Raw genomic sequence first — 14,027 nt, forward strand, 5'->3', positions numbered from 1 at the left:
CATAACAGAGGTGCAGTGACACACAAACACATATGCAGATGAGATGAGATGTGCACGTGCACAGGCACACACCATAATTTCTGTTGAAATGGTTAACAAGGGCATTTAGGTCTTCCACTTTGAGAGTAAAATTTTATATGTAAATGCTGATGAGAACTACACAGGAAAAATAGCAACAAAACTAGAACTCTGTTGTTCCCAGTACTTAATCACTCAGTTCATTTACTGCCAACAAGTTTTTACTTGTTATTATCGTACCTTACTTATATGTTTCATTTATGATGTAAGTGTAGAGAATTTGTGTCTCAATCAATCTCATAAATCCCTATAGAAAATCATATAGCAGGGGGACATAAGTACAGTTATCAGGCACACAGGTAAGTGCTCAATGGGACTAGCAACATTAAAAATGAGGTAATGGATAACGCAAACTGCTACTGACTTCTTCAGTTGTTGTAATGGCCGAAAAGTTGCATAAATGATATATGCTTCCCTTTACTTGGAGAAGTTGAAATTTTCTAGTCTAATGACACACAGAACAATCATCAATTGGTGAAATGTGCTTAAAAGTATTTTGCTAATAGTTTTTTAAATATCCCTAAATCAAAGCAAACATCTTCCATTTTCTCAAACATATCAGTTGCACTGTCAGGCTCAGATTGTTAATGAATGATGTTGTTGGTAATGAAGGGAATCCTCAAGTTTGGTTTCCCCATCAAACTTATAAGCTGATACTTTCACTTTCACCATGCTGCAAAGTGTCTTAGTATTTCACTACTATATTTCTTCAGTGTTTAGTATCCATGAATTTTTCTTCGTCTTATGTGGAAACTGTCTCCTTGTAAGTTTTCAGCTGTCTTAAATTTATTGTTTACTATATTGTAAACATATTTGTTGCACATGCAGTTTCACATTTGACTATGACTCTATAAACATCATAACCAATGGCAAATAAACTTTTATTACTCAGTACAATCACATTGTTCCCCTTCCTCTTACAAGATAACAGAGCAATAATGTCATATTCATAGATGTTCAATGTTTTTTATCATAGAAAATCCTGAAGCATTTGTGACACCTAGACAAAACCACTTTCTTATATTATTATTCCCCTCAAATTAAAATTTAATTTGTATTGTAATTAAGACTCTTGGCTTAATTTATTTTATGCAGTTCATCTAACAATATACAGCACTCCTTAGTAGTAACTGCTATGTCAATATTCTAGAACAAATAATATTAACAGTACACCACTCATAAGACTAACTGAATGATTTCATCTTATTTCTTTCATGTACAGCAGTAATGACCATCACAAAGTAGCATTTTTATTGTGTATCTTTGCTTTGTGCAAAAATGGAATATTACTGCTCCAGGCGAGCACAGCAATTTGCTCTTCTAGAGCAAATTGTTAAATTAAAATAAACAGATTTCTGTAGCTTCATGGCTTCCTGCTGTTCTTTCATATCTCAGGGACTGTTGAGTAATACACAGTATGATTCATGTCTGTACTATGCAAGACAAAAATGCTCTGCCACAGTATCTATCACTGCATTTCAGTTTGCTAGCAAAAATGTGGGTACATAAGCCATGGGTATATAATTCATACTGCATCTAATTGTACTCAGTAGGTTCTTTGCTTCACTTTCTGGTACAAAGTTACTACATGACAATATTTGACCAAATTCACTTGTCTGATTTTTTACGTGTCATAATCTAATATCAAAGAGATTCCATTTGATATATTAAAACAACATAAACGTATCATTTATCTTAGACAACTTTTCTTTGCTCAACATTGATTTCTATTAGAAATAAACACATAGGAACAAAAAAATGATGGATAAGGGATCACAATCCTTCGACATTATTGTTTTATTTACTGAGAGTTCATTCAGGAAACAGAAGCTGGAAAGTAACTCTTCCAACAGTTAAAAAGAACAAGTAACAACAGTCTTCCAGTTTTGATCATTACCATTATTTACAATTGGTAAATTGTGTGCCATATTTACTCCTAAAGCACTCTCAAAGAGGAAAATTTAGTTATGAATGACTACTTTTTCTGGATTCACTCACTAAGAAAGGAGAATAAAGTCACTCAGTCAGTCTCTCTCTCTCTCTCTCTCTCTCTCTCTCTCTCTCTCTCTCTCTCTCTCTCTCTCTTATCCAACACACCAATTTATATAAATAAAAGTATTACTAAACTTTCAATCCAGAAAAATTATTTGTATGGATCAGAATGTTGATTAACACACAACAAATATGACATATAGCCAATGTTATAATTTTGTGGTTCATGCACACAGACTGCACACAGTGCTTGTATTAACACTGAGACAGAGAAATAAAACAGACAATGAAAAATGAACAGCTTTTACCACTGATCATAACCAACAGTTAAAGAAGCAAATAGTTCAAATTCACATTCACCTCTCTATACATGTTCCCCAACTCCTTCCGTTGCTGTCTCTACACACAATTTGACGTAGCTCTGCATCTTTTGTCCTTGTAGTGGACTTTTTGCATTGCTTAATAATGTTGAACATTGCCAAGCTGTGCAACTTGAGGCCAGTTTTTAGGAAGTGTAATATGATAATGCAGTGATATTTTGTAAGTTTATATAATTTCAAGGAGTTATTCTATGAACTCCATTCAAGTTTGTCCTCATTTTGTGCAGCTCACTGAAGTGTTTGGCAAAAGTTACAGAAAATTCTACCTCCCCTCCTTCAACTCAACAATGACTGAGATACAGTGATAAAATGGGAAAAATGTTCTTACTAAACATATATGGACAAATGCATGCATATGGAGAAAAGAGGTAACATAAACATGCTGTAACAGGAAAAAACTTAAACAATATAATTTCTGAAAACATTTTTGTATAATTAATATAATCAGACCACCTGACAATGTAACAGTTTACCTAAAGTATCATCATCATTTAAGACACCCAGCTCCAAGTACACAGAATAGTTGTGTCTTGTACCAATCAATTTTAAGTTGCCATACAGTGATCATCACATTCAAAGTTGATCACAGTTTCAACAGTTCCAGATTGTCTATATTTGAAACATAAATTTAAATGGATTACACTTAAAGTCAGATAGATCTGTGTATCTGACTCACAGATGTCCATGGTTCTTTTATGGCTCAAGTCTTTTGTTCTGAAATATGCTGTTAATACCGACTCTCAGTTGCTGAATAGCACTTTACAAGGTGAGGGCAACGCCATGGTCTGTACACATCCCCAGATTTGAGTTCTATTGATTATGCCTCGAGCTCACTTACAAAACATTTTTCAGCTAGGACAATGGCTTCCATGAGTATTTCAAAACTGGAGATTGATGTTTTTGAAGAATACCAATATGCTAAACGGGAACTCATCAGCAACCCATTTGAATCAATAACATGCACTTGCAAACAACTATTGGTTGTTTGGGTGATCTTGCCATGTGACATGGGAGAGTGTTTATGGATGCTTCACTAGTAGTCCATTAATGCAAAATTTTCTCTCTCATGTCTCATGTCATTTACAAGAGATTTATCACAATAAGCAAAATGGTTTTACTACATCCGTATGAAATACATTAAGGGGGTAGTCCTCTTTGAAAACATTGACTCTTTTTGCTTAAAATGTTCTCTGTGGTGCTCATCCCAATTTTGACACAAACTCTGTTACTGAGTTACAAAGCAATTTGTGTGAAAGTGCCTCTGAAAATCATTCACAGTGGGAAACAAATATTCAATGTCATGACCAATGTGGCAGCACGTAATTTCAATGATGGCCTAATAGGCATTATGGAAATCATGAATGTGCTTGAATTTGATATTGGATTGGTAATAATGGGTCACTGTCCTCAACACAACATTGCCCCCCCCCTTTTTTTTATAGAAATAACCGATACCATGTATACTATTGATTCTAGTATAGCTTAACATTATATCAGCTGTCTAACTGAATGAAATTCATATGATTTTGTATATGATGTGTTATGGTTCAGGCTAAAAAATGTAAAAAGAAATTAATTTGTTAGTACTCTGTACATGCAGTTAAAATTACACTTCTTTTACAAATATTTGAAACTATGAAATTTCTGGTATGCTCACAACAAGATTTGGAGCCAGCAACAACAACAAGAAGAGAAAATCAAGATAAGTAAAAAGTTCTTCTTTTGTATATCTTAAGCCTCTCAAAGCTTTTAAAATTTGTGCAAAGACAGAATTTAATGGTTATATGTGGGAGGGTAACATTACGAAGACCACTAAGCCAATCAAGAAGGTGGAGGAGGATTCCCTTTCGGATATGGAAAGATTGATGTATGGTCCAAAAATCACTGACTCAGAACTTCAAATGGGTATTTTCCAAATTTTCAGGAAATGTAAATTTAGAATGGTAAATATGAAGTTGATTGGAATTTGATGCCAGCATTCTAAATTGATTTCTCTATTAACATACACAGGCATATTCCAATATCTTCAATAGTCTATTTTCGGTGCATGCTTCTGTCTCAATTTTTGAGCAAAAGTTTGTTCAACATGTCACCATTTTGTTAGAACTGAATATTTTTCAGTTATCCAAAGTATGTTGATAGAAAATATACTGAAAATGCCTGATAAACATATTTTGTTAAAGGTCTATTAGGAGGGCTTGAGGAATTCCCACTGATGACCAATGATCCAGCTGCAAGGGGTCACTCAATCTGATGCATCTGTTACATGGAGCATCCGGTGTGGACACAAAAAGGACTTCTCAAAGAAAAAAAAAACTATAATGAATACAATTGATCACAGATTTCACATTACTTTTTATTTTACTTGAAAAAAATCATTAAAATCATCTATATTTCATGTGTTCTGAGGAGGACTGCTCTCTTAAGAAATGCAGCAATCTCTTGTAAAGACTGGTACAGATGTACCCAGAATGAATTTTCGCTCTGCAGCATACTGTGCACTGATCTGAAACTTCCTGGTGAATTAAAACAGTGTGTCAGACAGACTCAAGCCCATGACAATTTCATTTCATGAGCAAGTGCCCAACTGACTGAGCTGTCTAGGCACGACTTCTGCTAGTACAGGGTGTATACGCGGACAAGGAAAAAAAAATTCCCCACATTTTTCCTGGATTTACCAGTTAAAAATACACATTCTCCCAGATCAAAATACACTTTTTCCATGTTAAGTGATAGTATACTTCCCTTCGGAACTGTAAAACTTATCAATCCTTTCAACGGGTAAGGTGCGAACTTCCTGGCGAGCAAAAAAAAAAAAAAATTCGAATTCTGCCAAACACAGCCCGTTATACTCCATCATAAGAATAAACCTGATGTAAGCAAACACAAATGCAATGATTGATCAGAAGCCATAGCACACTAGAGTTTTTAAGCTTTTGGAAGAAAGTCCTACTTAAGTATTAGATATTTTATTACGAAGTTACATTAAATGAAATTTTAAGATATTCCAATGTATTAACAGCCATCAACATTTTTCTTAATCACACTTTAGCTACATAGTTTTTATTTCAAGCCATGTGGGGGTAGCAGCATGGTCTCAAGCACCTTGCCACGGTTCTCGCAGCTCACCCCCCACCCTCCATCCCCGTCGGAGGTTCGAGTTACCGTCTCGTGTGTGTGTGTTTTGTCCTTAGCGTAAGTTATTTTAAGTTCAATTAAGTAGTGTGTAAGCATAGGGACCAATGACCTCAGCAGTTTGGTCCCATAGGAACACCACAAACTTCCAAATTTTTTATTTCAAAAACTGTACAGTCACAGCCTGTGCATACCCTGCCAGCCTGCAGCTTGATTAGAAGTCGCTTGTGAGGAACGGTGTCAAAAGCTTTCCGGAAATCTAAAAATATAGAATCAACTTGAGATCCCCTGTCGATAGCGGCCATTACTTCGTGCAAATAAAGAGCTAGCTGCGTTGCACAAGAACGATGTTTTCTGAAACCATGCTGATTACGTATCAATAGATCGTTCCTTTCGAGGTGATTCATAATGTTTGAATACAGTATATGCTCCAAAACCCTACTGCAAACCGACGTCAATGATGGTTCGATGGATTACTCCTACTACCCTTCTTAAACACTGGTGCAACCTGCGCAATTTTCCAATCTGTAGGTACAGATCTATCGGTGAGCGAGCGGTTGTATATGATTGCTAAGTAGGGAGCTATTGTATCAGCGTAATCTGAAAGGAACCTAATCAGTATACAATCTGGACCTAAAGACTTGCACGTATCAAACGATTTTGAGTTGCTTCGCAACCCCTAAGGTATCTACTTCTAAGAAACTCATGCTAGCAGCTGTTCGTGTTTCAAATTCTGGAATACTCCATTCGTCTTCCCTGGTGAAGGAATGTCGGTAAACTGCGTTCAATAACTCCCTGCAGTATTATTTTGCATCACGCACAGCCCGCTCAGAAAAATTACCCTATGCGTAAATTAGAAATTTTCATCACTCTTGTTTGTAGTTAGAATACTATGTCAGTCGATAATGAGAGAATGTTATGTTTTCAGTCTGGTCACCTAAGAAGAACGCGGTAGTGCTGGAACTTTTCTGTATATTATTTCATTCTCTTTACAAATTAAATAACATTCAAAGCTATATTGTTTCTTTCCTCATCTCTTTTTAGGTCTGAATTGCAACTGCTCATATCCTTGCAGGTTAGTTGGACCACGTGCTGCGCAGTGCTGTCCAAGTTTAATGCACCAGTAAAGCTGTTGTCCCGCATTATTGCTCAGTCTATGTGTGCATAATACAGCATAAAAGATATCCTTATGATCGCGCTTGAGTGTACTGGTCACAGCTTGGCTTCTGCCCCATGTGAAATGAAATCCAATGTGATTCAAGCAAACATGGAAGAATACATGGCATAATGTTTACATCAGGTTTATTCTTATGATGAACAGAGTATAGTTTCCGAAGCATTGAAATAGAGTTTGCAATGCGCTTTTTTAAGTCAATCACAGCTTATGCCACGTGATCTCTCCAGCAAATGAAAGCAGATATTCAGAGCGTATAACACGAAATGTAGTCAGTCGTCAGTAACTTCACTGTTACCTAGTGCAAACACACAAGTAGGAAAAGTTTATGGTTTACATTAATATACAAATGCGGCTACAAGAACAGCTACGCTTTCACATATAATACTGGTTGGGGTTGGGTTATTTGGGGGAGGAGACCAGACAGCAAGGTCATCGGTCTTATTGGATTAGGGAAGGACGAGGAAGGAAGTCGGCCCTGCCCTTTCCAAGGAACCATCTCGGCATTTGCCTATAATAGTGGTCTCGAATATCAATAACCCACGAGAAAAGTTAAGCTCTCATGTATAAACTTGTCTTTTTTTATGTTTGTTACACTTTAAGATACATCACACAAATGTGCCAGTAAAATTTTAAATAATGACATAAGTGTCTAGTCTTCTGGGCCCGAAATTGTTCTTAGTGGCTGGTCCTCAAAGTGTTAAGTTTAAAATGAGAGTCAAGCACTCTGTGATTTTAAAAAAAATTCATCGCACATTCTCATACGCAACATAAATCATCTTGCGTAAAAGGGAATTTAGACCGAATGTGACACTTTTCAGATCACTATTCTCAATATTTTACAGCGAGCTACTAGAAACAGGTTCATTTCGGCAGTTGCCACTGACCACTAGAAAATGGTTATTACGGTGCTTGTACAGCTGTGATGACTTAGGAAGCCTGTATGTTTGTACTTTTAAAGGATTAAGAGATCTTACATTACATGATAAAAGAAACGGGACATCAGATGATACTCAAAGAGCATCGGAATTTCGCAAACCATACTAAAATAGATAACTCCACTAAAAGTGCATATTCATATGTCCAGATTCACAATGAAGTAGGCGCCAACCTGATATTAAGCTTTTCAGTGTGGTTTTTGGGATGTAAATTTTCTTGGGGTACCAGTACTGCCTTATCTCATGTCTGGTTCTCTATTACGGCATAATGCCATACGTGAAAGAAGATGAAAATGTGCACTTGAAATCTAGCAAACAGTTGATACTAGCCAATAGTCTGGAATGAAATACTTCTTTTCAAATAAACTGACTGCAGGAAAGATTAACAACAGCCAAATTTCTTTCGCGAACTGACGAAAATAACTTCATTGCTCTGCAAGGCAATTAAAGCTTAACTGTCAAAAACCTAGAAATAAAATAAAACAAAAAAAACTGAAACTAATAACATATTTCAGCTTTCCATAATTATGTGAATGTATTTCAATTCAATTGATGGCTCCCGGCCACAGAAATCGTTTGACGTGAGAGCTGTAAATGAAAAGGAAACAGCAAATTCACTAAATGTAAACACTGTGTGGCAGCAAAATTTTTCAGGGCAGCATCTGGCTGCTTGCTACAGCTGATACAACCAACAGCCACATTTCAAGTAGCCAGAAGCATATGTGATTCAACTGCCCAGGGGCATGAGCCGCTGGCAACTGCTCTAATGACGCTAATGTAAATAGTTGTGATGTCACGCTCATCACAAGCTGTTTGTTATGAAATAGTTCACAGTCTTTCGTCCTAAATCCTTTAACACACTTTGCTGTTGGCAGACACTTCCCTGTGCAGTGCGTCTTTTTGTGAAAGGCACATTTCCTTTGAAACTTAAGTTTTGCTTCTTTCCTGTCGTTTATGTTTTATTTCTGCATTACGATTCTGCAGTAATGGGATACAGTAATATTCTTTGTTAGACTATCAGTTCTTAGCAGTCAAAATTACAAAAATGTAACTACAAACTAAGACACTGAAAATTTTTTCGAAATTCTAAAAAATTCCTGTGTTTTTCCCGCTTTTCTCCCGCATGAAAAAATTCCCAGGTTTTTCCCGGATTTCCCGGTTGTCCCGGGGCGTATACACCCTGTAGAACATATATTCACTGGAAGCATGTTTAATAAACTTCACCTTGGTAAATTTTAACATAAATGTTAGCCTTACATTCTATAAAAGTAAATAACTGTGTGCTGGGGATATCAATCATCAATCCTCTGAAGGACTTTTTCCTTTTATTATTTAGGTCATAAACCATTATCTAGTAATAATAATTATTTTATTAATTATTCACAAGAGGCGTGCTAATCAAAGAGCAAACTCAGAAAGACATTATATAACGAATAACCTTTTAAATGGACAATAATGTTGCACAACAATGCCCCACAAAACAGTAATAAATTTGAGTGAACCATTGGGTAACAAGAAGTGGAGTTTTAAACTTTTTTACAAATATTTTTTCTTTGATACATATTCAAGACATCTTTCTTGTGAGTGGGACGGTGATACCTGGACAAAATCTCAATCACAAAATGACAAGTAGCTGTCAAATTTTTGTAAAAGATGAACATCCAGCACTTTCACATTAATAAAAATTTAGTAGATACTGAAATAGAATGGTCACACACATTCAGTTGTAGGTAGAAGCTGTGGCAGACTTCAGTTCACTGGGAAGATACTGGGAACATTCAGTCAATCTACAAAGGAGACTATTTACAAACCACTCATGCAACTCATCCTAGAATATTGCTCAATGACTGACAAAACCATTGAAAGCTCGAGTTATTCTATTCTGATATGGCTTGTAAACAGAATATTTTATTTAAGAATGCTGTCAAGAAAAACTATATTTCTTTATCATCACTCAACCCTTATAAAGGAACAAGAAAAGGACAACAGTCAGGGAAGGCTTTCAGACTGCATATTCACACAAACTTTATACAACAGTTAATGAAATAAAGTTAATAGAGTCGAAACATGGACACGTAAGGTTATGTACCAACAAATGTGGTAGAAAGAACCAAAGAAATATATAATGCTATTGAGTATTTTATCTAATCTCTAAAACAAACAATACAATCAGTCACAACTCTATAATTTGCAAGCAACGAAATATTCCTAAGACATCAATTTCTCCAAGATTTGATTTTAAGTATCACAGTAAAACTAATAATTTTTTTGAAGTGATTCACTTTCATATCTGTTCTGAATTCATATGAAATGTGGAAAGGTAACTGTCACATTAGTGTTTATCTGATCCCTACGAATTTACTTTCACCACAAGATGTTTCGACAAGTAAATGTAACAATAGTTAGAGAGATAATGACAGTGATGTAATATCGAGGATGAGGGCACTATACCCTCCTTTTAGCAACAATTTAAAATTAGCATTAATTTATAATTATTGCTGAATAACAAATTATTTAAATCAAGTCAATTAAAAAAAGTATTGTATCAAGCATACTTCATCTGTAACTTAAAAAAAATACACTAACTGATATTATTATCTGTAAACAAATTCTTCTCAGTGCAACTTCTTCCATTTTTGTAGCACATGTTTTATGAGCAGTTTTATTAACTTTGTATGATCTAAATCAGCTGTCTACATCACTACACTGAACAATCTAACTTTTAGCATACACTAGTTAAACTAAATGTACACATTTGGTAGCTTGAACTAATGCCTGCATCTTAATACTTCTAATGACTTAAAAACAATAAATTTGTATTTTAGTGCAAAAAATCTGAGACTACCATAATGGTACAGATTTAATAAAAACCATGTCTCAGGTGTAAAAGTTTTGAATAAACCAGTTTTCAGTTGTGCCATGCTGAACAGTAAGAACACATATGAAAGAAAAAAGAAAACCACAACCACAGCAAAGATACTGTGTGCAAAAAAGTCTGTATTTGTGGAATAAATAAGCACTCCTACATAAGAAATCTAAAAACCATATAAAAATTAACAGTGTGATAGAAAATAGTATGCTATTATAAATCAAATATACCTTAGCTAGATCGCTGAGATTGTTGAACCTCTCAAAGCAGTCTGCAGTCTCAAGCGTGAGTTGTTGCCACGAGGGGAGGAGTTTCATATACTCGTGCAGCCGAGCCTGCAAAGTCTCGTATGATGCCAACAGAATACTGCAGACCTCCTGGTGCACATGGCGCGCATGTGCCAGTCGTGAACCGGAACTCACACACTTGGTGCTGTTCTGAAACAAGATACACAGATGTCACTCACTTCTTGGAAGGGTTCCGGAGACTAACAATTCTTCAGTTTCTCAAAGTGACGAGTGACAGTAAACACCCTATCTGATCAAAAGTATCTGGACAGCTCTATAGTGCATAATTTACAACTAGATACCACGAGAGGCAGACCCACCAGTATACAAGGAAGTGGGGAGCAAAGTGTTGTCAGTAGAGTCGCAGTAAGAGCACAATGGTTCAGTTAAAAGAGCATAGTGACTTTGAAAGATGGACTAGTCACTGGATGTCACGTGAGTAACAAATCCATCAGGAACATTTCAACCCTCCTAAAGCTGCCCAAGACGACTGCTGGTGATGTGACTATGAAGTGGAAATTCGAAGGGACAACCACAGCTAACTGAAGACCAAGCATACCTAATGTACTAGCAAACAGGGACTGTTTAGCACTGCTGGGGGCGGTTGTACAAAATTTCGTGAAATCAGTAGGCGGAATCACTTGTGCATTCCTCAGTGGAATGAATCACCCGTGCATTCCACGGTTCTGCCAGCAGTCCAGCTAGCATAGTGACTGCAAATAGGGGGATAAAAAGAATGGGCTACAATTGTCAAGAAGGTCCTCAAAAGCCACACATTTGTGCAGTCAGTGTTAAGTAATGCTTGAGGTGGTGTAACAAGTGATGTCACTGGACAGTGAATGACTGGAAACAAATAATACGAAGTGATGATCATGTTGTATGCTGTGGCAATCCAGCAAAAGGGTTCGAGTTTGGCAAATGCCTGGACAACACCAGCTGCCACCATGTGTAGCGCAACAGTGAAGTACAGACGAGGTGGTGTTTCGATATTTTTTTTTTTTTTTTTTTTTTTTTGTCATCAGTCTACTGACTGGTTTTATGCGGCCCGCCACGAATTCCTCTTCATCTCAGAGTAGCACTTGCAACCTACGTCCTCAATTATTTGCTAGACGTATTCCAATCTCTGTCTTCCTCTACAGTTTTGGCCCTCTACAGCTCCCTCTAGTACCATGGAAGTCATTCCCTCATGTCTTAGCAGATGTCCTATCATCCTGTCCCTTCTCCTCATCAGTGTTTTCCACATATTCTTTTCCTCTCCGATTCTGTGTAGAACCTCCTCATTCCTTACCTTATCAGTCCACCTAATTTTCAACATTCGTCTATAGCACCACATCTCAAATGCTTCGATTCTCTTCTGTTCCGGTTTTCCCACAGTCCATGTTTCACTACCATACAATGCTGTACTCCAGGCGTACATCCTCAGAAATTTCTTCCTCAAATTAAGGCCGGTATTTGATATTAGTAGACTTCTCTTGGCCAGAAATGCCTTTTTTGCCATAGCGAGTCTGATTTGATGTCTTCCTTGCTCCGTCCGTCATTCGTTATTTTACTGCCTAGGTAGCAGAATTCATTAACTTCATCGACTTCGTGACCATCAATCCTGATGTTAAGTTTCTCGCTGTTCTCATTTCTACTACTTCTCATTACCTTCGTCTTTCTCCGATTTACTCTCAAACCATACTGTGTACTCATTAGACTGTTTATTCCATTCAGCAGATCATTTAATTCTTCTTCATTTTCACTCAGGATAGCAATGTCATCAGCGAATCATATCACTGATATCGTTTGACCTTGTATTTTAATTCCACTCCTGAACCTTTCCTTTATTTCCCTCATTGCTTCCTCGATGTACAGATTGAAGAGTAGGGGCGAAAGGCTACAGCCTTGTCTTACACCCTTCTTAATACGAGCACTTCATTCTTCATCGTCCACTCTTATTATTCCCTCTTGGTTGTTGTACATATTGTATATGACCCGTCTCTCCCTATAGCTTACCCCTACTTTTTTCAGTATCTCTAACAGCTTGCACCATTTTATATTGTCGAACACTTTTTCCAGATCGAGAAATCCTATGATCGTGTCTTGATTTTTCTTTAGCCTTGCTTCCATTATTAGCCGTAACGTCAGAATTGCCTCTCTCTTGCCTTTACTTTTCCTAAAGCCAAACTGATCGTCACCTAGCGCATTCTCAATTTTCTTTTCCATTCTTCTGTATATTATTCTTGTAAGCAGCTTCGATGCATGAGCTGTTAAGCTGATTGTGCGATAATTCTCGCACTTGTCAGCTCTTGCCGTCTTCGGAATTGTGTGGATTATGCTTTTCCGAAAGTCAGATGGTATGTCGCCAGACTCATATATTCTACACACCAACGTGAATAGTCGTTTTGTTGCCACTTCCCCTAATGATTTTAGAAATTCTGAAGGAATGTTATCTATCCCTTCTGCCTTATTTGACCGTAAGTCCTCCAAAGCTCTTTTAAATTCCGATTCTAATACTGGATCCCCTATCTCGTCTAAATCGACTCCTGTTTCTTCTTCTATCACATCAGACAAATCTTCACCCTCATAGAGGCTTTCAATGTATTCTTTTCACCTATCTGCTCTGTCCTCTGCATTTAACAGTGGAATTCCCGTTGTACTCTTAATGTTACCACCGTTGCTTTTAATGTCGCCAAAGGTTGTTTTGACTTTCCTGTATGCTGAGTCTGTCCTTCCGACAATCATATCTTTTTCGATGTCTTCACATTTTTTCTGCAGCCATTTCGTCTTAGCTTCCCTGCACTTCCTATTTATTTCATTCCTCAGCGACTTGTATTTCTGTATTCCTGATTTTCCCGGAACATGATTGTACTTCCTCCTTTCATCAATCAACTGAAGTATTTCTTCTGTTACCCATGGTTTCTTCGCAGCAACCTTCTTTGTACCTATGTTTTCCTTCCCAACTTCTGTGATGGCCCTTTTTAGAGATGTCCATTCCTCTTCAACTGTACTGCCTACTGCGCTATTCCTTATTGCTGTATCTATAGAGTTACAGAACTTCAAACGTATTTCGTCATTCATTAGAACTTCCGTATCCCACTTCTTTGCGTATTAATTCTTCCTGACTAATGTCTTGAACTTAAGCCTACTCTTCATCACTACTATATTGTGATCTAAGTCTATATCTGCTCCTGG

The 14,027-nt window shown here is 36.8% G+C and overlaps 1 protein-coding gene across 9 annotated transcripts in view; it reads right to left on the reverse strand.

The window, feature by feature from the left end:
- The window catches only part of LOC126355863 (protein FAM135A), a 528,171-nt gene that overhangs the window by 134,878 nt on the left and 379,266 nt on the right, over positions 1-14,027 (reverse strand). For all 9 annotated transcript variants that reach the window (XM_050006353.1, XM_050006355.1, XM_050006359.1 and 6 more), the window contains one exon: positions 10,797-11,003. In XM_050006353.1, the coding sequence (XP_049862310.1) occupies positions 10,797-11,003 (207 nt within the window). The remainder of the gene's footprint in view (positions 1-10,796; positions 11,004-14,027) is intronic.

Source organism: Schistocerca gregaria, chromosome 3 (genome assembly GCF_023897955.1).
Source record: "Schistocerca gregaria isolate iqSchGreg1 chromosome 3, iqSchGreg1.2, whole genome shotgun sequence".
NCBI classification, from domain to species: Eukaryota; Metazoa; Arthropoda; class Insecta; order Orthoptera; family Acrididae; genus Schistocerca; species Schistocerca gregaria.